Genomic DNA, 26,965 nt, shown 5'->3' with positions numbered 1-26,965 from the left:
GCACTTCTTTCTACCAGCCTCAGTATGTCTTCTATATCTCCATCTCTCCTTCCTTCACCACTTCTCTGTTCACATGAACTACTTTCTTACCTGCGCCCTCAGACACTACATAGCTATATCGACCTGCACTAAATCACACCCCTACAAATCATCCTCACACATTCTCTTTCTAGCCATGCGTCTCATCGCTTCTGGGGATATCTCTCCCAATCCTGGTCCCTGCCTTATTTCTACATGCTCTCGTCCTCGCCTGCCAAATGCAATCTCTACTCCTTCTGGTGTCGACCACTCTAACCTCAAACCCATCCCCTGCAACCCTCCCTCCTCTCTCCCTTTCTCCTGTGCCCTTTGCAATGCTTACTCCCTTTCTAACAAGTTCCTCTCTGTGCATGATTTCTTTCTCACTCTGCTCCTATTTGCTATAACGGAGACCTGGCTCACTCAGTCTGACTCTGCTCTGGAAGCTGCCCTCTCTTATGGTGGCCTTTCTTTCTCCCACACTCCTCGCCCTGATGGCAGGGGTGGAGGTGTGGGGCTCCTCGCCTCTCTGCCGTTACCGAACCCTTCCCATTCCTCCCTCTCTTGTTTTTCCCTCCTTTGAGGCTCACACTATCCAGATCTTCTTTCCTCTCCCTGTCCATGTTGCGGTCATCTATCGCCCACCCACCTCTACTCACCCCCTTCTGCCTTTCTCTCCCACTTTGAATCCTGGCTCTCTTTCTTTCTCTCCTCAGACTCCCCTGTACTTCTCCTTCGGGACTTCAATTACCACATTGATGACCCCTCTCTCCCTTGGGCTTCCCGTTTTCTCTAACCTCTTCTTTTGGCCTTCAACAGTGGACTGCAGTCAGCACCCAACTACCTAGACTTGGTTTTCACTAAAAACTTTTCTCCCTCTGATTTCTCCATTTCCCCTTTTCGTCTCTGACCATCACCTCATTTCATTCTCTCTATCTCGCTTCTCCCCTTCACCTCCATCTACCCCTCGGTTCTGCAGAAACCTGCGCTCTATTAACCTACCAGCCTTTGAGTCCACTTTACGCTCCTCCCTCTCCTCAGCTCTGCTACAGACCCTGACATCCTGGTCAGGAACTACAACTCTGCCTTGTCCTCCTCCTCTTAATCTACATACCCCGCTTTCTCTCTGCCATCCTCGCCCTTCTAACCCTAGACCCTGGTTAAATTCCTACAAGCGAATGCTGCGTTCCTCCACTTGTGCCTCTGAAGGAAATCTCACACTCTCGCAGACTTCCTTCACTACAAATTTATGCTATCCTCTTTCAACTCTGCTCTCTCTCTCAAGCTAAACAAACCTACTGTTCTTCACTAATCAACACGCACAAGTCTAACCCATGGCGACTCTCTTCTGTCTTTGACGCTCTACTCAAACCACCATCAGCTGCCTCTGCTTCCTCCATCTCACCTCAGGACTTTGCTGACTATTTTAAGGAAAAGGTGGAATCAATACGTCAAAACATCCCCTCTGTTTCCTTCTCCCACCCTACACCGCTTCCTAACTCTCCTCCTGCCTTCCTTGACTCTCTTTCCACTGTCTGAGAGGAGGATGCGTCACTGTTGATCTCCTCTTCTCCCTCTACCGCATGCCCTCTTTACCCCATTCCCTTCCATCTCCTAAAACCTCTTCGTCCTACTATAATCCCTACGCTCACACACATGTTTAACTCCTCCCTCTACTCTGGTACCTTTCCATCCTCCTTCAAGCATGCAACAGTTATACCATTACTCAAAAACGGCAAGCTTGACCCAACCTGTCTTTCTAACTATCGACCTTTCTCCCTCCTGCCTTTTGCCTCTAAACTCCTTGAACGTCTTATATTCTCTCGCTTGCTCCATTTTCTCAACACCTATTATCTCCTAGCTACTAACTAATGACTTCCATGCTGTGAAAGACAGAGGTCATTACACTCTGCTCATATTACTCAACCTCTCTGCAACATTTGACACTGGACCACCCTCTTCTCCTTCACATTCTCCATACTCTTGGTATTCGAAACAAAGCTCTATCCTGGATCACCTCTTACCTCTCCCATCGTACTTTCAGTGTCTCTTCTGCTAACACCTCCTCCTTTATTGATCTCTCTGTGGGGGTACCCCAGGGCTCTGTCCTGGGACCTATTCTCTTTTCTCTGTACAAACTCTCTAGGTGACCTAATAACATCTCTTGGGTTCAACTATCACCTCTATGCTGACGACACACACATTTACTTTTCAACTCCTGACCTTACACCTGCTGTACATACCAACGTTTCTGAATGTCTCTCTGTGATATCATCCTGGATGGCCCTCTGCCGCCTTAAACTTAACATGGCAAAAACAGAGCTCCTCATACTTCCTCCCAAACCTGGCCCTACTAACTCCTTCCCCATTACTGTTGGAAGTACGATAATTCACCCAGTAGCTTAAGCACACTGCTTAGGGGTCACACTTGACTCCTCTCTCACATTCCTAACGTTTCTAAAAACCTGTTGCTTTTTCCTCCGCAATATCACAAAAATATGCCCATTCCTCTGTTGCTCCACTGCTAAAACTCTGACTCAGGCCCTCATTCTCTCCCATCTTGATTACTATAACCTCCTGCTGTCGGCCTTCCTGCCTCTCAACTGTCTCCCCTATAATCTATCCTAAACGCTGCTGGCAGAATCACTCTACTCTTTCCTAAATCTGTCTCCGCGTCTCCCCTGCTGAAATCCCTCTCCTGGCTTCCGATCAAATCCCACATCTCACACTCTATTCTCCCCCTCACTTTTAAAGCTTTACACTCTTCTGCTCCCCCTTACATCTCAGCCCTAATTTCTCGCTATGCACCATCCCGACTCTTGCGTTCTTCTCAAGGATATCTTCTCTCTACCCCTTTTGTATCTAAAGCCCTCTCCTGCCTTAAACCTTTCTCACTGACTGCCCTGCACCTCTGGAATGCCTTTCCCCTCAAGACACGACTAGCACCCTCTCTATCCACCTTTAAGACCCACCTTAAGACACACTTGCTTAAAGAAGCATATGTGGATAATACTGGACACATGATACATAAAGCTTGGCCCCCTGCAGACACACTTACCAGAATTCCCTCCTACTGTCTCTGTACGTTCTCCCTACCTACCAATTAGATTGTAAGCTCCTCGGAGCAGGGACTCCTCTTCCTTAATGTTTTATGTCTGAAGCACTTATTCTCATGACCTGTTATTTATATTATTTGTTATTTATATGATTACCATGTGTATTACTACGGTGAAGCGCTATGTACATTAATGGCGCTATATAAATAAAGACATACAATCTGCTACTGAAAATGAGATGTGGCACCTCTCCTCCCTCCTTGAAAGGTTGGCTTTCCCTGTGTTTAGACCCTTCCTTACCCACATATGTGATTGTAACCCTCGATTCCTGACTTCAAGAGAGTTGTGCCCAGTTACTAGGCCTCTTCTCATGCACTCACCTGTCTGTACTACTGCATCCCCAGGTGCCTGCTCTTAAAGAGGCAATCCGAAGGGGCAGATTATTTTGCAATTTTTTTTAAAATATATATATATATATATATATATATATGCAATAACAACTGTATGCTCATCTGCATGTCTTAGGCAGGTCTGCAACCCCACTTTTCACCATTATCACCCAGCATATAGCACTTCCACTGCAGCAAGGGATTCTGGGAAATGACATGCAAATGAGCACGCAGTGCCACTTTTTGCTTCAAAAACCATTTTTAACATGGTTTCCTATAGGCTTAAGTTTGCTGCATGGTCACAGCTTTGAGCTCAGCCAGGGTTAAGGTGCATACCCAGAAAACCACCCACAGACAGCTGGTTGCAGACCTGCCTAAGACATGCAGATGAGCATACAGTTGTATTTGCATATTTGCTTTCCTGTGGAGGGTTTTTGTCACTTTTTTTACTCACCATAACTTTTATGGTACTTGGGTATTCTGGTGTGATGGTGCTCACAGAAGGCTGAGGGCTCCACGATGGAAGGGAGATTGGGGACCTCTTCTCTTAGTCAGCAGGGTGCACCGCCTCCATCCTGCAGGGCTCCTGGCAGGAGTTTATCCCCACAGGATCCTCCATAGCAATGGGACATATAACTCTGGATATCATATCAGTTCAACTGGGTTTATTGCAGCCAGCATACAATAGAACAGGGGTTAACTTCAACAGGAACATAACTTTAGCTCTTGCATCCTGTACCAGGGGGGCACATTCCCTCCCTGCACAGGACATGACTAGGCACCCCAGGAGCTTGAGGCCCCATGGCTAGTCTATGTGTGCCTTGCCCCCTAAGGCAGGGGAGCGCAAACTTTTGAAGCTGCGCTCCCCTATCTTCCCTTCCCTGGCTCTCGCCCCCCCCCGCCCCCACCTTGTATCCACGTCAAATGATGCTGCGTTACTTGACGCGTGTGATGTCACGTGACCTGCGGCATTATTTGACGCGTGATGTCACATGGACCCCGCGGCGTCATTTGACGCCGCGTTGCCATGGCGACGCGTCACACAGCCGGCTGAATCCCGGTAAGTGGAGTGTTGCCGAAAAAACTCCTGCGCCCCCAAGTTTGCGCACCCCTGCCCTAAGGGGCAAGGCTGGAACACCTCCCTCTGGTCCCAGATGGTGGACTGCAGACATAGCAGGATTTAGCAGCCCCACTAGGACTCCCCGGAGGGGAATTTAGCTCTAGGGGCCCCCCATCTTTTATACCTAGGGAGGGGTTAATCCCTCTACCCAGTATCTGGGCTGAATAGGCAGAGTAAGTCCCCCCCCCCTTTTCGCATGAGACTCCAACTGCCACTAGCCCTGCATATTGTCTGTGCTTATAGTGCCGACTACAGATGACGTCTCCCGTCTCCGTAGCCCAAGTGAAAGTTGTAATTTGAGTTTGGAAGACGTCTCTTGCTATAAGGGGAGTGTCGGAAGGCAGAGGGGTGGGGTCAAGAGCAAGGGGGAAGGCTGAAATGGAGAGGAGTTGTAATTTCTGTTTGTATGCTGAATTTACTTTAAATTACGGGAGAATTTACTATTTTAAAGTTGTTCATATAGTGTGTTTCATTTGGCAGACACACATACACACACACAATCAGGGCCGCCAACAGAAATCATGGGGCCCAGGACAAATGAAAGGAGCAGCCCCCCCCCCCCCCCCACCAAACCACCCCAACCCAGACGCACCTACCACGGGAAAAAAAATACATATACCCCAACCCCCCCCAATACAGCTAAAAAAAATACCCCAACCCCCCCCCCCCCCAATACATATATAAAATGCACCCCAATACATATAAAAATCAGACTTACCTTGGGGATGATCTCAGGTCAGGCCGGTGGCTGCAGGGGGGGAAGGCGGTGCTGCGGGGGGCTGCGTCTGGCGGTGCTGCGGAGGGGGGGCGGTGGCAGGGGCCTGGCAGGGGGTTGGTGGCAGGGGCCTGGCAGGGGTTTGGGGGCGGGGGCCAGGTGCCTGGCGGTGCTGTGGGGGGGTGGCGGAAGCCCGACGGCTGGTGGTGCTGCGTGGGGGGGGGGGTGGCGGCCCGGCGGCTGGTGGTGCTGCGTAGGGGGCGGTGGCCCGGCGGCTGGCGGGACTGCGGGGGGTCCGGCGGCAGGTCACAGCAGTTGTCTTTGGCCCTGGCCCGCTGCAGACACCTGTCTTTCCCACGCTGGCTTCTCACGTGTGCGCCGGGCCTCCCTCACGTCGGTGCACCGGAAGCTTAGCCCAGCTGACTTCCGGTGCTGCCGTCATAGAGCGGTTTTTTTTTTAATGAACTAGCCCGGCTCCGCAGGGGGGCCGGGCCTCCTGACCCACGGGGCCCACGAAGCCAACACCGGCAGTTCCCCCCTGTTGGCGGCCCTGCACACATCACACACAATCAGACAAACGCACACACAATTCCACATGTGTGTCTGCCGGTATTGGCGTTTCTGGCCCCATGGGTCAGAGAGCCCGGCCACGGCCAGGCCAGTTATAAATAAATAAATGTATAAAAACCGCTGCACCCAGTGCTGGGTCTCTTTGACGGCAGCGCCGGAAGTCAGCTGGGCTAAGCTTCCGGCGTGCCGGCGTGAGAGGGAGGCCCGGTGCGTGTGAGTAGCCAGCGTGGGGCAGACAGGTGCCTGCAGGGGGGCAGGGCCGGCGACAACTGCTGTGACCTGCAGCTGGGCCCCCGCCACAGCCAGCCACCGGCCCCCCGGAAGTCCCGCCAGCCGCCGGGCCCCCGTCGCCCACTAGTCCTACCAGCCGCCGGCCCCCACTGTCCCGCCAGCTGCCAGGCTACCGCTGCCCCACAGCCGGGGCCCTACCATCGCCCCCCCAACGCAGCCAGGCCACCGCTGCCCCCCCCACTGCCATGCCGCCCTCCCCCCCCCTGCAGCCACCGGCACACCGCCCCCTCCCCTGCAGCCACTGGCCCGACCTGAGATCATCCCCAAGGTAAGCCTGATTTTTATATGTATTGGGGGTATATTTTATATATGTATTGGGGGCGGGGGGTTGAGGTATTTTTTACATGTATTGGTGGGGTTGGGGTATATTTGTAGATGTATTGGGGGGGAGTGGGGTATATTTGTAGATTTAAGGGGGGGGAGTGGGGTATATTTGTAGATGTATTGGGGGGGTAGTGGGGTATATTGGTAGATGTATTGGGGGGTTGGGGTATATTTGTAGATGTATTGGGAGGGTGGGGTGTATTTTTATATGTATTGGGGTGTTAAGTAAAAGTTACGCGCTAAAAAAACATTTCCGTGGTAGGTGCGCTATGGGTTCGGGGGGGAGGGCGGGCCTGCTCCTTTCATTTGTCCTGGGCCCCATGATTTCTGTTGGCAGCCCTGATCACACACACAATCGCTCACACACAATCTCTAGGCTTTGAAGCGGTACGTGTGGCCCTGGCCACTCCAGATGTCGCCAGTCGGACGAAGAGTCCTTATCCGAAGGGTGAGAAGTGCGTCCCTGCCCTGGTGCGGCCCCCTGCTTGACTGGGAAGTGGACACAGAGTGGCAGCAGCCACAGCAGCCAGAGAATTATCCTCAGTTAAAGGGGAAGTGAAGCCCCTTGCTGTATATATAAATAAAGATGTGTTTGAGCCACAGTCCCTGGCCCTAGTACTAAGTGCCTGTCATGGGAGAGGGGGTTTGGCCCGGTATTAAAGGAGTTACACCCCATTTGGCCACCCCCTCCTCTCACTTGGGAAGCAAGGGGTTGACTGGACTGCGGTCCAGTAATGTGTTTTTACCCTGCTTCAGCAACCAAATGTATATTCCCCTGTAAATGTGTATTGTTCCCATTCCAGTCTTTGCACCAACACATACACTGGGATTGATGCGGGAGGGAAGGGGTTAATGTTAGTTCAGTGTTTATAGCCCTATGTTCCTTTTTCCCGCCTTTTCAGACTCCATTTTGCAGTTCTCCATAAGTCGCCATTGCAGCCCAATGCAACCTTATGGAGATTCCGGCGATTTGGGCCTGTTTCGGTAGAAGACCTGCAGGTGGTGCCCAAGAGGAGGAGCCATCCATTTCAATGGGGATTCCTCGACGCCGACCTCCAGGAACAGATTTGCAGCCATCCAAACCGCAGACCACAAGAGCGGAAACATTTTCTGAAAAAGCGCTTTTCGGGTCTGAGAATGAGGGACCCCCGTAAAGGGTCGTGGCCGCCATGAGGGTCGTGCGATTGACTCTAATGGTGGAGCGGAGGTCCCATTGAATCCCATGGCGGCGCTCGCCCATGCATTTCCTATGGCGGCGCCGGCCATTGATTCCAATGGGGGAAAAAAAAACGCGTGGCGTTGAAACAGCTAAGTCCAAAAGGGTAAAATGTGTAAGCCCATATCTCCGGTTCTGTGAGTACCAGAGGGCTGGGATTTGGGTCGCATGTAGTCACTGTTCCGGCATGACTGCATGGCCATTTCCAGCCCTCTGCGAGCAACCAGACGGAGTATGGGCAAATGTAAAGAATTGTGGTTTTTCTATAGACTTCAATGGCGGAGGTTCTCCATTGAAAGTCTATAGCGGTGGAGCCCATAGACTTCAATGGTGGAGTTGCCCCATTGAAAGACTATAGCGGCGAAGCCCATTGACTTCAATGGCGGAGTTGCTCAATTGAACGCCTATAGCGGCGGAGCCTGTTGATTTCAATGGGAAAGAGTGAAAAGCAGAGATTTATTCTAGCTATGGCGGAATATCCTGCATTAAAGTTAATGGGGGATTTTAACTTTGTTTTGTGGATCTCCGGTACTGGGGGGTCGCAGAGAGCTGAAACTTGGCCACCATGGAGAGTCACCTCCGGCATAACGGACTGGCAAGTTTCAGTCCACTTGGGCCAGCAGAACGGATTATTTTAATATGTAAAGGTATTAAAGAATGAATTGTATTTTGGGTCTGGTATAAAAACTCAGAGCCCATATGGTATGGTAATGCTCAGGATGGGAGACAAGTGGTCTATCATAAACCCCTGATCAAAGACTCCCCCACCTTGCTTGTGTATGCGAGCACAATGGAAAGCAGGACATGGGTACTTGATGCTAAGTGTGGTAATTCACACCTTGGGACAAAGGAGTTCCTGGCCAAGCCAGACTTTAAGATGCCAAGTTTGTGGGCGGGGGGCTAGGGAAATAAGCCCCTGATTAGAATAATATCCACCCAGTGGGCAGGTATTACGGTGCCCCTCAGGTGAGGTGGCAAGGAGAGATTGGGTGCAGGCAATTGTTCTCCAATGACCTGCACTCAATGATAAGGTATAGGACTGGAATTACATATAAACCAGTGTCAATCCTATACTCAGTGGTCTTCGTGTCTTTTTGTGATGTCTTCATCTGAACCTGTATTGTGGAAGGAATTGCCAATCCTGTATCCTGATTGCTTTCTTGTCCAACCGTTAAGTAAGGGTCTATATTTTGCCTGTTATTTGTATAACTTGTGTGTTCACTTTCTTTAAGGAATAAACTATATTTATTATATCTAAGTCGTGTTCAATTCAACTCAGATATTTTGGTGTGTATTATAACCTGTCACTAGCTACCGTGACAGTGCCCCACCTGTCACTGCCTCGGTACTGGACATTCAGGACTTTGCTAAGGCCCACTCTGCCCCTTCGTTCACATGCAGTTCAAAGAGGGTAAAATGTATTGATCCCACTGTACAGGGATTTGTATTAACTAAATTCCCTAAAGATATAAATACTGGGAGATGGCTGAGTGAAAGTTCGGAGTCAGAAGGGGAGATAACTGTCTCTAGGTGTTTAAAGAGGCCAGGAAGTAGAGGCTCCTTTCAATCATTTAGGACATCCTCAGGATCAGTATCAGAGGTGTCCCTAATGTCTTCACCATCCGGATCATCTAATGTATTGTCCCCTGTATTGTCCAGATCAGATAATACTGGATCTGAGTCCTTGCCATCTGAACCATGCCCCTGGTGGTACCCTCTGTTTCAGGGCTATGCCCCTGAGATTAAGTACACTCGGTTCATATTACGCAGTGGGCCCATTGTGGATCGTTGGTGGGAGGAAGGAGTTTTCACCACTGAGAAGGCAGAATCTCTCTTTAAGAGAGAGAGCGAGATAAAGATGGAGGTTTGCATACCTAAAGGTTCCCCTAGTATTAATAGAAAGGCTAATCCAAACGACCCCGGGTTCTGGGTATTACCTGGCCAGGTTAGAGGTCGAAAGCTAGTGAGATTAAGCAGAGCTGACCAGGCTATAAGATCTAGATTACGACAGTCGCATGGATACTATTTCCATGAGCCAAACATGCAGGAAATAGAGGAACATAGGCGGGAGTGGTTACGGTTAGCGGTAACTGAATACCTACAGAAAAAGACAAGTTATAAAGAGTTTATTACTGAATCTCTTATATGTTCCAATAGGGGCGAATGGATGATAGGCACCTGTATATTTCTGGACAGGGTGGAGGTACGCCAGGAAGCTGGTGCAAAGAAGGTCTATTCCATCTGGGTGGAAGACTATGAAGGACGGCCTGTTAAGAAGCCGTACCCATGGTATTACAATTAAAGTGTTAATTGTTTCGTTATGTTAATGGTTATCATCACCGCTAGCAGTGAATGATACATACTAAGGTATATAAACCCAAAATAAGCTCCAGCACACACTGATTGATGGAGATAACGCAAAGAGTGTCGGAATAAGCCACACAAATTTAATGGCAATAAACTAAAACAGTAAGTATCATAAATGAGAAGGCTTAATGACTCTGGTTACAGAATATATGGTTCTAACGAAGCACAAAAGTAGGGGGGAAAAACATGGGAAGGGGAGTAAAAAGGGGGGGGGGGAGAAAGGAAACACTAAACATATAAAGACAATGGGGGAGGGTAAGAGGGGCAATGTTTCAGGGTAACGACCCTTTCCTCAGGCCCGTTTCTTTGGGTTCAATGGAACCTCAAGGTACTTCTGAAGAGAAATTACATCCTGCTCTGATTCTATTACCTTACACAATTTAGTATCATCAGCAAAGATGGAGACTTTGCTCTCGATCCCAACCTCAAGGTCATTAATAAACAAGTTAAAAAGCAGGGGTCCCAGTACCGATCCCTGAGGTACTCCACTCACGACTTTAGCCCAACCTGAAAAAGTTCCATTTATGACAACCCTCTGTTGTCTGTCGTTTAACCAGTTTTCAATTCAGGTGCATATATTATTAGAGTCCAATTTTCTTTATTTTGTACACCAACCTCTTGTGTGAAACCGTATCAAACGCCTTTGCAAAATCTAAGTAAACCACATCAACTGCATTACCCTGGTCTAAATTCCTACTTACCTCCTCAAAGAAACAAATAAGGTTAGTTTGGCAAGATCTATCCTTCATAAATCCATGCTGACTATTACTAATAATTTTGTTTTCCATTAGGTATTCCTGAATATTATCCCGTATTAAACCTTCAAGTAGTTAGGCACCACATCTGCTTTACGCCAATCTTGTGGTACTGATCCTGTGGAAATGGAGTCCTTGAATATTAAATATAATGGTTTGGCTATTACTGAGCTTAACTCCTTGAGAACTCTTGGATGTATGCCATCGGGGCCAGGTGCCTTATTTACTTTAATTTTTTCAAGTCGCTTATGAACGTCTTCCTCAGTTAACCAATTGTTATTAATATAGAGGTTGTGGCTTCCTCCTGCGGCACTACTATTGAACTTGATTCTTCCCTGGTAAACACAGAGGCAACGAATTTGTTTAATACCTCAGCTTTTTCCTTATCTCTAATAATCTGCCTACCCATCTCACACTGAAAGGGTCCTATATTTTCTTTTCTCATTTTTTGTTATTAAGGTACTTAAAGAACTTTTTAGGGTTGACCTTACTTTCTATTGCAATCCTTTTTTCATTATCCATTTTTGCTAATTTGATTGCCCTTTTGCAATTTTTGTTACATTCCTTATAATTCTGATACGATGTCTCCGTCCCTTCTGACTTAAAGAATCTAAACGCCTTCCTCTTCTTGTCCATTTCCTCCCCTACCTGTTTATTTAGCCACATTGGTTTTGACTTATTTCTTTTATACTTATTACCCAAGGGTATACACTGATTAGTGTGCTTTTCTAACAATTTTATAAAGACTGCCCATTTATCTTCTACATTTTTCCCTGCAAAAACATCATCCCATTGTATTACTACTAGATTAGACCTCAGTTTATTAAAATCTGCCTTTCTAAAGTTGAAGGTCTTTGTTGAACCCAAGAAATCTGTTTGTTGATAATTTATTTCAAATGAGACCATGTTATGATCACTGTTACCCAAATGACAGATGGTGCAGTAAATTTGGACCCAAGCGAGGTCGTTGGGATTTTCACCCAGAGGAGAATATAACCGGATATGTTCCATAAGTACCTGTTTCTCTCCACATAGTGTATCTGCTATGCAAGTCCTGTTAAGTTCCAGGCATTAGCAGGTTAATCTATGGGCCATTGACCCCCCCCTTGTTCTTTCCTTGAAGTTGAAGGAAGAGAGGTGGTGACTCATGGCCTGTGTACAGCCCCCTTGGAGGTGGGTACAGTCCATGAGCCTGCCCCTTCCAGATTCTTCTGGGGAGGAATCTAAAAGTTAGAGGGATTCGGTTCCTGCTCTCCGAGGAGAGAGGAAGGCTGTGAGTCTTCCCCATTGCGGGGAAAGCATGCCACTCTAGGCCGGCTGGCCTAGAGGCCAACCAGATCTGATGCCCCCTGATATTGGGCAGCACCATCTAGAGATCCCGGGGACCACAGAGAGTCTGTGGAGGATTTAAAGGAGAAATAAAGCTGATTATTCCTCATGCCTCTGCCTGGGTGTGGGTTACTGGCCAGGAGGGAGAAAACTGCAGTGATGGGAACTGATATCCCACGTCCTGGGATCCTGTCACGGCTGGAGGCACTGTATCAATGATTGTGTAAATAAAGAACAAGCCTAAAGCCTGTCCTGATTGCTCCTTACCACCGCGGCCACTCGGTACTCCTGAGCCTACAGGTACTCCAGCCTGGGATATATGTGCTACATATATCAGAGTGCCCCATTTGAGGATGGAATTTTGATCCTACTTGTGTGCAGACAAACTTTACTTGTACTGTACATGTATTTGTATCTACCCCCTTTGTATCTAAAGCTCTCTCCCGCCTTAAACCTTTTTCACTTTCTGCCCCACACCTCTGGAATGCCCTTCCCCTCAATACCCGACTAGCCCCCTCGCTATCCACCTTAAGACACATCTGCTTAAAGAAGCATATGAATAGCACTGGATAATCATGGACACATGATACATAAAGCTTGGTCCCTGCAGACACACTTACTAGAATTCCCTCCTACTGTCTCTGTACGTTCTCCCTACCTACCAATTAGATTGTAAGCTCCTCAGAGCAGGGACTCCTTCCTTAATGTAACTTTTACAGTATGTCTGAAGCACTTATTCCCATGATCTGTTATTTATATTATTTGTTATTTATATGATATGTATTACTACTGTGAAGCGCTATGTACATTTATGGCGCTATATAAATAAAGACATACAATACAATACAATTTGTAAATCGAAGGTAAATAAAATGTAAGAAATTATACTGTTTAGTTGTGCACAATATCATATCAATAACTATTAAGAAATTAAAACACTCACAACATGAACCTTATGCTTTATTATAAAAGTTTAGGATCATTAACAATATCAAGGCAATCACCAAACCAGCATGTAGATTATTGCTTTCTTTTCAGTAATTGAGTCTCCCAGGCCAACGTATAGCTTGTACCTGTAATGACTACTAAAGTTTTAATGATATTGGCAAAAAGTAGGGGAATTGTTGACATTATACTAGCCAATGTTACCACCCCCGTAAACGCGGAAGCAGCATGCTAGGTATTGCATGGCAGTTCAACCTAGAATCAAAATGGTTCATTATCCCTATGATCTGGTAGATTATTAAGTGTGCAGAACTTAAACATCATTACTCTGCCAACCTACGCAAGTTAGGGGAAAAAAAACCTTAAAAAAGCCACACCATTAAGTGCTAAATCTCAGGCCCGTGCTAGGTAAGCTCAGTTCGCCTATTTAACATGACATTAGCCTACAGTAACACCAGTTAATCAGAATGCAGTAAAATAAATAACTTGCCAACCAGGATTTACTGCAGCAAAAAGCATGGCGTTACTTCTAACCACCGTTATTCTAAATGATGCAAAGGAGCTCAAAACAGCCTAAAAGATATTCATCCCATATTGACTAAGCTCTGTTAAAGTTAACCCAAGGAAATAATGCTACGTTATTTAAGTTATACGCACAGTAACTGTAGAAGTACTTCCATTCAGACTCAGAAATGGGGGGAGAGAAAATTATTCGTTATGCTCCAAAAACTCCCATAAAATCGGCCACTTCAGAGTATATTGAGAGACACTATTTTCATTGGCCCAGGTGTGTTCACAGGCATCTCACCCCATGGAATATAGGTTAAACTATTTGGAGCTATACAAGTGACTGGGCCATCTCCTAAAATAGCTTCTCTCTCGCTCTCCCACAAAAGTCCTGTTTCAGAGTAATGGCAAGACTTAAATTAAAGTCCTAAAGTGACAGTAATCCTATGTTAAAACGCTCAATTGCAGCCGTTGTATTTGTCTAACTACTCTAGTGAATAAGATGTCCGTTTCTGTTTTACGTAACGCTGCGTTATTTTTAGATTTAACTAAGCTTAGTCAATTTAGTCCTGAATGAGGTACCACAATCATGCTACTGTGACCCATCATTCTAAAAAACAGTAAACATCATTTTTCATTTCCATTTCAGTATTGCCAACTTGCCTGCTTATCAATATGAATTTTTATCCTAATCAGGATTTTCTATACTAGGATATACAGAATAATTAAATATGGACAGGATGTTGATTCAGGAAGGAATTAATTTTTGTCCATATGAGATCATTGGATAATGTTTCACTGCTCTGGGTTTGTTTGCCTTCCTCTGGATCGAAATACTGTAAATACAAATATAGGATAAGGATCTGTCTAAATTCAACATAGGTTGATAATGATGGCCATATGTCTTTTTTTTCAACCTCATTTACTATATAACAGTCATCACAACTTATTCTGGTTTACATCATTTCATTTCTCTGGGGTAGAAGCAGAACTGTAGTGGAATCTCAGGACTACATGAAGTTAAGTTGGCAATACTGTGATTTGTTTCCAGTTGAAACAAGGTTAATAAATAAACCATCCAGAAGTGAATGAAGACAAAGAAAAAAAATCCGCATAGCAAGGCAGGGTTTAGACCCAAATATTGAGAGAGAAGGGAGAGAAAGAGAATATACATCTCTATCTCACTTATATCGCATCTTCAGCCCTCGTCGCTTCACTGCTGGATGAAGACCTCCCCAATGAGCGTACAGGTAATGCGGTTGCAAGCCTCTCTTCTCCCTGTTGCTCCAATAATATTTCTGGTGTATATATTTTATTATTTTCCATTTCGTGAATTTGCATTTCTTGTATACCAAAGTCATTTTCCAAGACATGCCAATGTATCCCTCTTCCATCCATGCCTTTGCTGCTAGAGGGCAGAAATGCACCCATGAGTTGTATCACTTAGATGACAATTTGACAGCAGTTTCTTTAGAACCATTCTAGCTCCTTCCTCAGGCATGTACCAAAATATAACATTTTCAAACCCCTCGTTGAATATTTACTAAGTTAGACACAAAAAAACAATTGTGTATTAGCTGGCTAGCAAACGTAGGAACACCTGTCTTACTATAATTTGTACCCTGATAAGATCTGTGAGCCTAAGTGCAAAGCAAGAACATACGGGCTCTAAAAAATTTCAAACAAAAGTTAGAACACCACTATTTTATCTATGCATATAATTTGATACTCCAGTGTCTTGCACACGTATTTTTGAGCAGCAATATTAAAGTTCTAGGAAATACAGTGGTATTTGATACAGTGTTTTACTAAATACTGTCTGTTACAATTCTCCTATTTTGTGCTTTCAAGACTCTTCGTTTAATAAAGATTTTGAGTTACAGTTCTCATTTAGTAACTTTTATACTCCTGCCTCATCAAATTACTTGCCCAGCAATGAGTTGCCGGCACCATTTAATTATTAAATGTAATATTAGCTTTGTAATAATGGTTGAGCGATCTCAATGTGTCTTTTATGGACCTTCGGGATTTGGCCAGGAGTAAGATGCTTAAGAAAAACAAAGAGAAAAACAATAACAATCACACCGCCAAGAAAGACACCGATGAAATTTGCATATGATTCTTGCTTTTCATCATCTTTTGGATTTGGGAGGGGAGAACTAGCAAGTAGATCCATGACATTGCCGAGGGAACCATTGTTTGGCAATGGTGTAATATCTAGAAGGTGGCACAAAAGTGGATATAAGTCGGTAGAATTCATGGCATCTCGGGTAAAGTTTTTTTTAAAGGCAGGACCGCTGGCAATAAGAAGTGGGTGCATGTCAGGTAGTAAATTATCGTAGCCGTGGTCACCCCCTGGAAATAATTAAACAGAATATTAAAAACCGACAATGTTGATGGGCAATAACTAGCAAAGGGACGTCTTGCCCAAGACACATCTGATCACATATCATATAAACATCAGCAGAACATAGAGGGCCGTATTACTAACTAATGCCAAGTGTCTTCCAGTGCTGGAAATTTCACATGCGAGGAGCACGTCTTAGTAAATATATCCCTGATTGTTATACAATATACTGTAGTTTTAACATAAATATGAACACAGAAGTTTAATATTGAAGTTCTTGTTCTGTCAGAATAACATAAGAATATCAGTGACAGAACAAGCCTAATAGATCATGGAAACAGATAGACAAGGTTTCAAGAACACTTGGCACTTCTTTTCTTTTTTTTGCTACGCTATAACATTATTTATCCTTTGTTAAAGGTATTACTAGAGCCTCACAGTACATCCCTGGCAGCGGGCCTCTGAAAAATATCCTTTTTTTTTTTTTTACCCCTACTGCATTAAAGCATAAACTTTTTTTTTTTCTGGAACTTGTTTTGCACATACTTACACAGAAAGGTGCTCGACCTGTTCTGCAGGATGTACCAGCCCACATCAGCCACAATAATGATTGGCTGAATCCGGACGTTCTGTTTATAGTGGAATCTTAGTGGGATCTCTTCCTTTTTGTAAACAGTCATGTTTGGGTGTATGTTGACCAAGGCCTGGTACACTTCATCAAGTTTACCTGGAAGAGATAAAGAAAAGCATATTATGATGAACCTCTGATTTATGATCGCCCAGCTACAAAGTTTCAAAGCAGGGGGTTTAACTACACCGGGTGCACGCACACGCACACGCACACGCACACGCACACTTTACTGTTGGGAAGAATTGGTGATGTTTTTATTTTTTTATTTAATAGGTTTGAAGCACAAGGTCTCCGGACCTGAACCTGGTTAATTTCAGCATTGGGAACCCCCTGCTTCCCGAGACACTTACCTCAGAAGGGGGTGCCGGTAGCATCTCAGAGGGGGCTATTGATATGGCGGCTTAAATGTCCTGCGGGCCAATAAGAAGCCGTGACGTCATCCGTTGTGGCTTCCTATAGGCCCACATGACGGGGGAGCTTGAAGCTGCATACCGGCACCCACTTTAACGCGGTTCAGCTCCGGAAACCCCTGCACCAAACCTATTAAAACAAAAATAATTAAAAACAAGTGTCGCCACTCGTGTTCCTTTAAAGAGTGAAAAAATATCTTTTTTTGAAAGGCAGCCTACTATCTTTACAGCAATGGGATGGAAAAAAGTTTACAAACAGCGGAGGCCACTCATCGGCAGGAAAGGCAGCGACTGCTGCAGACCTGTTTAGAAGCAGTGCTGTCAATCACCACTCGCTTGCATAGCACTATATATGCATTGTGGGGCGCGACTTCGGGAAGCTGAGTGGTGATTTACATTTCTTCTTCCAAAAAGAGGTTCTTCAGAAACCACGGTCTTTCAGATCCACTGGTCACCCCCCAATTTTCCACTTGTCCTAGGCAAGTGGTTTTTTCAAGCGCTTTATATAGCTATCCAACCCAAACTTTAAACAATCTCATACATTTTACCGTTCAATAGAAAAAAAAAATATATATATATGCATATTCTTTATGTTCACATACTGTTCAAATGCTTGCTAAATTGAAATACACTAGTAATTGCATTGGTCATCATATTGTATTATTCATTATAGTCTGCAGCTATTTTTTCTCTGGACTAAAATAGGCTTTAAGCGATCTGACTTGTTTGTGAATGCTTATCATATATGTATACAGTGGGATTCATTGCTATCAGTCTAGTTTCTATTTGATTGAGATAAATACAATGATCTCTTAGATTGTCTCATTGTGGATATATTTCCTACCATTTTTACATCTGTGTGGTGTATGATAAATTGTCATGGAAACCTCGATATATCCATATTCTACCATGTTTTATTATTGTGAGGGAATTAATAAGCATTGATTATGTTGATAATTGATCATTTCTATACTTAGTACTACCTCACAGAGATTTTGTGATATTTAGTGCATATATTTCCTTTGGTTACATTTTTGACTAATTTTATTGTTTATGACCTCTGTATCATATGAGGCCATACAACAAAAGACAGGGGTGCCCAATGCTACATCTAATTGACAAAACATATATGGTAATAAGTATAAAGTTTAAATACTTTAATAATAATAATTACTTGGTTTAGTTAAACCCTTTGGTCAAAGCGTTGTAAGCCTGCATACCAAACGTCAAGGTATAACCAAAAATTATTGAAGTACAGTATTTATACTTTTATTACCATATATGTTTTGTCAATTAGATGTAGCATTGGGCACCCCCTGTCTTTTGTTGTATACATTTGCCACGCTCAGTAGCTCTCTTTTTTGACATATATATTCATGATGTGGTGAGTGTAGGAGTCTGAGCTATCTGGGAATGTGTGTTAATCATATAGAGGCCATACAGTGCCTTAATGGAGAATTTATATATAGACCTGTTTATATTAACATACCCTTTTGCACTTCTATCTCATTCATCAATTTTGTACTGTACATAAACTATATTATCATGAATCAGGTCCACCCCTTTTTCTTTAATGAATTAACTATTATCAGATGTTTTTTTCTGTTGGTGATTGTATGGGAGAGGCTTAAATAGCCCCTTCCCCCTCCCTACATTGTACTCCTTGAGAAAGCGCCAGAGAAGGCGTGAAACGCGAGGGAATTCTTTTGTTTTGTTTGTGTATCTTTGTATCATTTTTCTGTAGTTTAATAAACCTTCTTTTATTTTTTCATTGCTGGCGAGTTCTGATTATCAGGGGCGGCAGTTACACTGATCAACCACATTTTGTTTTGCACCCTACGGTCGGAGAGACACCACAGGGAGTCACGGATTGCCCTATCATTTGGGTTTACAACAAGCAGCATTCAGGTGGAGAAGTGACCGGTGACTAATCGCGAGTAAAAGTGTAACTCCAGACCGGACTAACGGAGACACGGTTTATAAGCAGTTGTCCCGTGGGGGATTAACAGGGCTAGTCTATATATGAGGGTCTCGCACCCGCGATCTCCCTTCATCTCATACTTGATTTTTTTCAGTATTGAAAGTTTTCCGCCATTAACCCTATCAATGCCCCACTTGTTATATATTTCATTACATTGGCTCATTATAGCCCTATGTTTTGATCCTTGAGCTTATATTGGGTATTTCTGTTACTGTATTATAGTAATTGGAATATGAAGCTCTGGGTTGTATTTTTTGCATAAGATTGTAAAGCAAGTTATGTAACTGATTCTTCCAAATAATTTCCACTGAATATCTATATACACACATAAAACACAACATACTGATATATTACATGTTGATAATACTGTAAACAGATTAGCAAAGCTTCTGTTGCTTTGAAGAAATTACAAATGTTAATGAAAAATAAAATACAATAGCATCAAATAGTAAATAGCTTTTATGTTGTTTTGATTTTTTTTCCTACCTTCTTTTGGCAAAATTGCAACTACAGGGGAGTGGTCTATCATTGTATACAGCCCTCTGTCTATGTACTTATCCAACTCAATGATCTTATCCAGAGAGCACTGTGACATCCCGTGGTCGCTAGTTACAATTACATTTAAGGAGTCCCATAGCTTTGCTTTCTTGAGCTGATCCACAAGATAGCCTAGTTTGGCATCAACATCTGCAATCGTATTTTCCATGAGTGGATTATCTGGTCCCAAGAAGTGGCCCATCTCGTCTGGCTCCTCCCAGTACAGTAAGCCAAGATTGATCAAATCTCCATTGAACCACTCTATCAACTTGCCAACACGGAATTCAAATGGTACAGTCTCATTGTACGGCAAATACTGTGAAGGAAAGACACTGTGTATTCTCACGTCTGTTCCAGGCCACATAGCTGCTCCACTTCTGTGCCCTTCTAGCTGATTGGTCACCCAAATCGGAACAGCATCTTCCCAAAACTCTGGCTTGTATATGTCCATGTGCGTCATGGAGAATGTCTCGTTGAGGACGGGGTCAAACATCTCATTGGCCACCACTCCATGGTTCTCAGCATAAAGTCCAGTCACCAATGTGTAATGGTTGGGGTAGGTTTTGGTGGCAAATATATTAGTGACCTGCTTTACATGGGCTCCACTCTCAATAAAACGCTTGAAGTTCGGGGTTGGGAACCTAGTGACATAGTCCCATCGAAAGCCATCAAAGGAGACTACTAAAACTCTTTGCTGGTCCTGGTCAAGGCAAAGAGTCCTTGAGTAGGTCAGTGCACAGAGAGTTATGAATTTCCAGTAAATGTCTGTACCCATCTTAGAGGATATGTTACTTCAGAACGAGGCAGTCTGAAAAGCACTGAAGAAAAAGAGAGATTAAAGAAAATGTGAAATTTGGTGACAAACAAGCGATCATTCTGTTTTTATTGATAAACAACAGGTTATTAGCCTCTTTGAGCTGATAACGGGCATTGAATAGGGCAAAAATATCATGTTTTCGGACTAATATAAATGTATGTCACAAAGATGAGACTTTATAATCTGATATCAAAATCTAAACAATGTGCAAGACCTTTTACTCATACCCACTCTTAGGCACTTAAAGGCATCAAATCGCAGCGGCAGACAAAGGGGATTATGTGGTGGTAGTCTGGAGGCTCTGTTGGTGATTGACAGCAACGCGACCTCCAGACAGCCTGCAGTTTGGCGCCTTTAATTTCCACTCATGGCTTTTTCTAGCCCTGAGAATCTATATATCATTCTAGTCACCATGTTTAAAGCTACTTACTGTACCAGAACATCTAAGAATATGGTGTGTACAGCAGTGCTTCGGCAGTATAGAACTGGAAACCGTGACCATCAGAAGGCCTTCCTGAATTCAACATGGCATAAAAATGTAATGAAATATAATTTGTTAATCTAGGAATCACTAGGATAGGGGTCTGCAACCTTTCAAGGAAGAAGAGCCATTTTATAAAACAATTCTTTGTATAAAATATCCGAGAGCCGCAACACATGCATGAATATTACACCCTCGCATACATATACTGTATACACTAATACTGTAGGTATATACCGTGTAAGCATTAACATACGACAAAATTACTTTCATCAGAATTAAGGAAAAGAAAAAATATGTGGGGGAATAAAATGCATCTTGCAATAATAAGTCCATTTACTTAGTTTTTTTCATTGTTTTTTCTGTGCAAAACAGTTTGTCATTTTCAATTACACAATACATACATGCATACACACACGCTACCCCCGGAAATACATACACACACCGCCCCCAAATACATACACACTACCCCACCCCAAATACACACACACACACACTTACATTGGGCTGCCTCTCTCCTCACTGTCCTGGGTTGCCGCTCCCCAGCTGCTGCCTCTCTCCCTCACTGTGCTACTCTTGGCTGTGGGGGGCCCGGCCGGCGCTGGTCGGTCCTCTTATTGCCTCCCCGCATCTCCCCAGCTGCTGGCATGCCTACTGCACTGTCCCACACCGGGCCTCTCGGTGACGTTGGAAGTACCGGTGCACACTTTCAGCGCGCAATGGCATCAGGCCAGGCGTTGTAGGACAATGCAGGAGGCATGCCAGCAGCTGGGGAGATGCCGGGAGGCAACAAGAGGGCCGGCCGGGCCCCCCCACAGCCAAGAGCGGCACAGTGAGGGGAGCTGAATATAGGTTCTGAGGCCTTAGTTTCAGGAGATGCACTGGTGGGGGGTGTGGGGGTTTAAACAAATGTAAATCATACTTAATACAAACATTTACATGTTTAGGTTTCTTCATAAATGTGAAGTGTTTACTCACCCTGTTCCAGGGCTAATAAAGACAAACTCCTACTTAGCACATAATGATATCTCACACAAACAAGTAGCCAAAGAAAGAAAAAACCTCTCATGTCTCAGCGCATTATGTGTACACACTAACTTAAAAAAAGATATAGTTTTAAATACTGGGGTCTGATTTTTGTAAAAGAAATGAAAAGGGGTCACACAGATCTAACTTCTTAAACATATCAGTGCCATTGGCTTATTTATTTTGCGCCTGGCTGGCCCCACTCCCTAATGGAAGTCTACATTTCAAATGATACAGTTCTACACGGTGCACCAAATCGTTATCATTACTGTAGCTCTTCCCAAAAAGGTCTCATTTTTATTCCAGCCATTTTCCAAAGCTTACAGGTCATGAACCAGGCCTCCCCATCTTGCTACATGATCCCCTAATTACAAAGCGACATGCCATTCTAATAAGACACTATAAGAATGATGCACTGTATAATGAAAAATAACGAATTACAGATTTAAAGTAGGGGGTCTCCAGAGTTGAATTGTACTAATTTCAGTTCCGGAGAGCCCCTGCTGCCAGAGATATTGCCTTCCATAGGGGGTTCCAATAGCTCTGTGAAGTTTAAATGTCCCGGTCACGCTGGCCAAGAGGAACGGATGACGTCACGGCTTAAAATTGGCCTGCAAGGACATTTAAAGCCGCCATTATGTTAGGCACACAGTTTCCTGACTGCAGAGATACCAGTGCCGCTATGGAGATAAGCAACACTGGAAACAGGGGGTCCCTTGGAGCAGAAATTAACACAGTTCAGCTCCGGAGAGCCCCTGCCTCAATACTGTAATAATAAAAATATGTAAACCGCAATGCAGCCTATTCTGCTGCTTCAAAATGTAGTTAACATTATTTATTCATTGAATTTGACTTACTGAAGATAGAAAGCACCTACAGGATTAGTTGGCACTGTTTCTCCATGCTTTTCTTACTACCAATACACACCACCTCCTGCAGGAAGTCTTGTGACTGCAAATAGAAGTTGGTATTCTTTGTCAACACAATTGGTCACACTACTCTCAGAATCCCATCCAAATTCAACTTTGAACTAAACATATCACATGAAAGAGTGGCAGGTTACAAGCACTACCCGTCTGTTTTCCGCCAAACAAATAACAGAATCGATTTAAATGTCGGTTTAGTGACATTATTAGCCTGGAATTTTCTAATACATCTATCTGCCATGTTCTATCGCAGGGGGGCAGCATTTTTCAGAGGACTTTCCTCCAACCCAAATAACAAAAAAATAAGCAGCGGGCTGCCAGTAAGCAAAATATATATATATATTTTTTTTAAAGGGGACTGCACCTTTTTATTTGTCTGTAATAACAATGTGTTTCTCCTAATGAAAGTGAAGCTTAACATAAAAGGTCTGTCTGTGGTTGAGTGGTTGAAGGATTTACAGGCGCTACAGACAGATATCAGGAATTGTACATGAGAAAAACCCTCTGCATTCATGGGGTTGAGGTTGCATTAAATGGTAAAAGGTGAACAGATTCCCTTTCTCATGGTATAACAGGCCATCGTGATTTTGTATTGCTTATAATGCTTGATAACAGATGTATTCATTTCAGGGTAAAACTGGTTTGTTAAGCTTACATTTGGTTGAAAACATTAAGTTAGAATAATAATTAATAGGCCTATTTGATGGATTGTGTCAAAGGGACAGTCAATAATTAAGCAAGCACCTAACGCTCAGGAATAAATATCCCAAAACACTTGTTTCTCAGAGGACATGTACACTGCGGGGAGGTGTCATGTTGTGTAGGATTGTACACTGCAGGGAGGTATCATGTTGTGTAGGATGGTAGACTGCGGGGTGGTGTCATGTTGTGTAGGATTGTATAATGCGGGGAGGTATCATGTTGTGTAGGATTGTACACTGCAGGGAGGTATCATGTTGTGTAGGATGGTACACTGCGGGGAGGTGTCATGTTGTGTAGTATGGTACACTGCGGGGAGGTGTCATGTTGTGTAGGATGGTACACTGCGGGGTGTACCATGTGTAGGATTGTATACTGCGGGGTAGTGTCATGTTGTGTAGGATTGTACACTGCGGGGAGGTGTCATGTTGTGTAGGATTGTACACTGCGGAGAGTTGTCATGTTGTGTAGGATTGTACACGGCGGGGTGGTGTCATGTTGTGTAGGATTGTACACGGCGGGGTGGTGTTATGTTGTGTAGGATGGTACACTGCGGGGAGGTGTCATGTTGAGTAGGATGGTACACTGCGAGGTGGTGTCATGTTGTGTAGGATTGTACACTGCAGGGAGGTATCATGTTGTGTAGGATGGTACACTGCAGGGAGGTATCATGTTGTGTAGGATGGTACACTGCGGGGAGGTGTCATGTTGTGTAGGATGGTACACTGCGGGGTGGTGTCATGTTGTGTAGGATTGTACACGGCGGGGTGGTGTCATCTTGTGTAGGATGGTACACTGCGGGGAGGTGTCATGTTGAGTAGGATGGTACACTGCGGGGTGGTGTCATGTTGTGTAGGGTGGTACACTGCGGGGTAGTGTCATGTTGTGTAGGATGGTACACTGCGGGGTGGTGTCATGTTGTGTAGGATTGTACACTGCCGGGTGGTGTCATGTTGTGTAGGATTGTACACTGCCGGGTGGTGTCATGTTGTGTAGGATGGTACACTGTCGAGAACTGTGACATTGTATGCAATATTTACTGAAGAGTACTTTGATATTCTGTAGGAATTGTACACGCCAGTTGTTGTTGTTGTAATGGTGTTGTGCATAGGTGTGTGTGTCACATTGTGTCCAACGCATTGTGTAGCAAACTGCACTGCTATATGGTTTCGCATAGTTGTGTCCCACTGCACTGTGTGTATGCCCAAAATTAAAGTGTAGCTGTGAGTTGTGTATCTGTGTGTCACACTGCATTGTGTAGCTGTTTGACTAACAGTAAAGTGTAGCTGTGCAAGTCACACTGGGTTGTGTAGCCACTGGGGCGGGGGGGGGTTGTCACACTGGGTTGTGTAGCTGTGTGTATAGTCACACTGGGGGGAGGGGGTTGTCACACTGGGTTGTGTAGCTGTGTGTATTGTCACACTGGGTTGTGTAGCTGTGTGTATTGTCACACAGGGGAGAGGGGGGGTTGTGTAGATGTGTATAGTCACACTGGGGAGGAGGGGTGTCACACTGGATTGTGTAGCTGTGTGTACTGTCACACTGGGTAGAAGGGGGGTTGTGTAGATGTGTATAGTCACACTGGGAGAGGGGGTGTCACACTGGGTTGTGTAGCTGTGTGTATTGTCACACTGGGGAGGAGGGCTGTCACACAGGGTTGTGTAGCTGTGTGTATTGTCACACTGGGTTGTGTATCTGTGTGTATTATCACGCTGGGTTGTGTAGCTGTGTGTATTGTCACACTGGGGAGAGGGGGTGTATAGTCACACTGGGGAGGGGGGCTGTCACACTGGGTTGTGTAGCTGTGTGCATTGTCACACTGGGGAGGGGGGCTGTCACACAGGGTTGTGTAGCTGTGTGTATTGTCACACTGGGTTGTGTAGCTGTGTGTATTATCACGCTGGGTTGTGTAGCTGTGTGTATTGTCACACTGGGGAGAGGGGGTGTATAGTCAGTCACACTGGGGAGGGGGGCTGTCACACTGGGTTGTGTAGCTGTGTGTAGTGTAACACTGGGGAGAGCGGGGTTGTGTAGCTGTGTGTATTGTCACACTGGGTTGTGTAGATGTGTGTATTGCCACACTGGGGATAGGGGGGGGTGTATAGTCACACTGGGGAGGGGGGCTGTCACACTGGGTTGTGTAGCTGTGTGAATTGTCACACTGGGGAGGAGGGGTTGTCACACTGGGTTGTGTAGCTGTGTGTATAGTCACACTGGGGAGAGGGGGGGGGGTCTGTAGCTGTGTATTGTCACACTGGGGATAGGGGGGTTGTGTAGCTGTGTGTTGTCACACTCGGTTGTGTAGCTGTGTGCATTGTCACACTGGGGAAGAGGGTTTGTCACACTGGGTTGTGTAGCTGTGTGTAGTGTCACACTGGGTTGTGTAGCGGTGTGTATAGTCACACTGGCGAGAGGGGGAGCTGTGTATTGTCACACTGGGTTGTGTAGCTGTGTGTATTGTCACACTGGGGAGGGGTATTGTCACACTGGGTTGTGTAGCTGTGTGTAGTGTCACACTGGATTGTGTAGCTGTGTGTATAGTCACACGGGAGAGGGGGGTTGTGTAACTGTGTATTGTCACACTGGGTTGTGTAGCAGTGTGTATAGTCACACTGGGGAGAGGGGGAGCTGTGTATTGTCACACTGGGTTGTGTAGATGTGTGTATTGCCACACTGGGGATAGGGGGGGGGGTGTATAGTCACACTGGGGAGGGGGGCTGTCACACTGGGTTGTGTAGCTGTGTGAATTGTCACACTGGGGAGGAGGGGTTGTCACACTGGGTTGTGTAGCTGTGTGTATAGTCACACTGGGGAGAGGGGGGGGTCTGTAGCTGTGTATTGTCACACTGGGGAGAGGGGGGTTGTGTAGCTGTGTGTTGTCACACTCGGTTGTGTAGCTGTGTGCATTGTCACACTGGGGAAGAGGGTTTGTCACACTGGGTTGTGTAGCTGTGTGTAGTGTCACACTGGGTTGTGTAGCGGTGTGTATAGTCACACTGGCGAGAGGGGGAGCTGTGTATTGTCACACTGGGTTGTGTAGCTGTGTGTATTGTCACACTGGGGAGGGGTATTGTCACACTGGGTTGTGTAGCTGTGTGTAGTGTCACACTGGATTGTGTAGCTGTGTGTATAGTCACACGGGAGAGGGGGGTTGTGTAACTGTGTATTGTCACACTGGGTTGTGTAGCAGTGTGTATAGTCACACTGAGGAGAGGGGGAGCTGTGTATTGTCACACTGGGTTGTGTAGCTGTGTGTATTGTCACACTGGGGAGGGGGGTTGTCACACTGGGTTGTGTAGCTGTGTGTATTGTGTCTCCTCTCCTCACCTGTCCTCCTCTCCTCTCTCCTGCCTCTGTGACGCAGCACTGCACACACTAATCCCGCCCCCGGCACCCATTCCTGTCTGCCCATTGTTACTGGTGTTGTTGCTAGGCAGTAAAAACGCTTCTCATTGGTCTTCTGAGCTGTCAATCATTCAATCTGCCCAGCGGCATGCCTGGCTGAGAG

The 26,965-nt window shown here is 45.2% G+C and overlaps 1 protein-coding gene across 3 annotated transcripts; it reads right to left on the bottom strand.

Moving 5' to 3' along the window:
- Window positions 1-13,092: 13,092 nt before the first annotated feature.
- ENPP5 (ectonucleotide pyrophosphatase/phosphodiesterase family member 5) lies at window positions 13,093-26,860 on the bottom strand. Of its 3 annotated transcripts, none has more exons than XM_075598535.1 (5): window positions 26,785-26,849; window positions 22,690-22,783; window positions 19,458-20,326; window positions 16,500-16,676; window positions 13,093-15,957 (listed from the first exon to the last, which is right to left on the bottom strand). In XM_075598535.1, the coding sequence occupies exons 3-5, from the start codon at window positions 20,281-20,283 to the stop codon at window positions 15,575-15,577; spliced, it is 1,386 nt and encodes a 461-aa protein (XP_075454650.1). In that variant the 5' UTR covers window positions 20,284-20,326; window positions 22,690-22,783; window positions 26,785-26,849; the 3' UTR covers window positions 13,093-15,574. The 3 variants fall into 3 exon arrangements, with proteins under 3 accessions (XP_075454650.1, XP_075454653.1, XP_075454651.1); XM_075598538.1 differs by having other exon boundaries at window positions 22,710-22,783; XM_075598536.1 differs by lacking the exon at window positions 22,690-22,783 and having other exon boundaries at window positions 26,785-26,860.
- Between the last annotated feature and the right edge of the window lie 105 nt (window positions 26,861-26,965).

This window comes from Ascaphus truei, chromosome 4, assembly GCF_040206685.1.
Source record: "Ascaphus truei isolate aAscTru1 chromosome 4, aAscTru1.hap1, whole genome shotgun sequence".
NCBI lineage: Eukaryota > Metazoa > Chordata > Amphibia > Anura > Ascaphidae > Ascaphus > Ascaphus truei.
The sequence above is the reverse complement of the archived record's forward strand: the minus strand, read 5'-3'. Positions and strand labels throughout refer to the sequence as shown.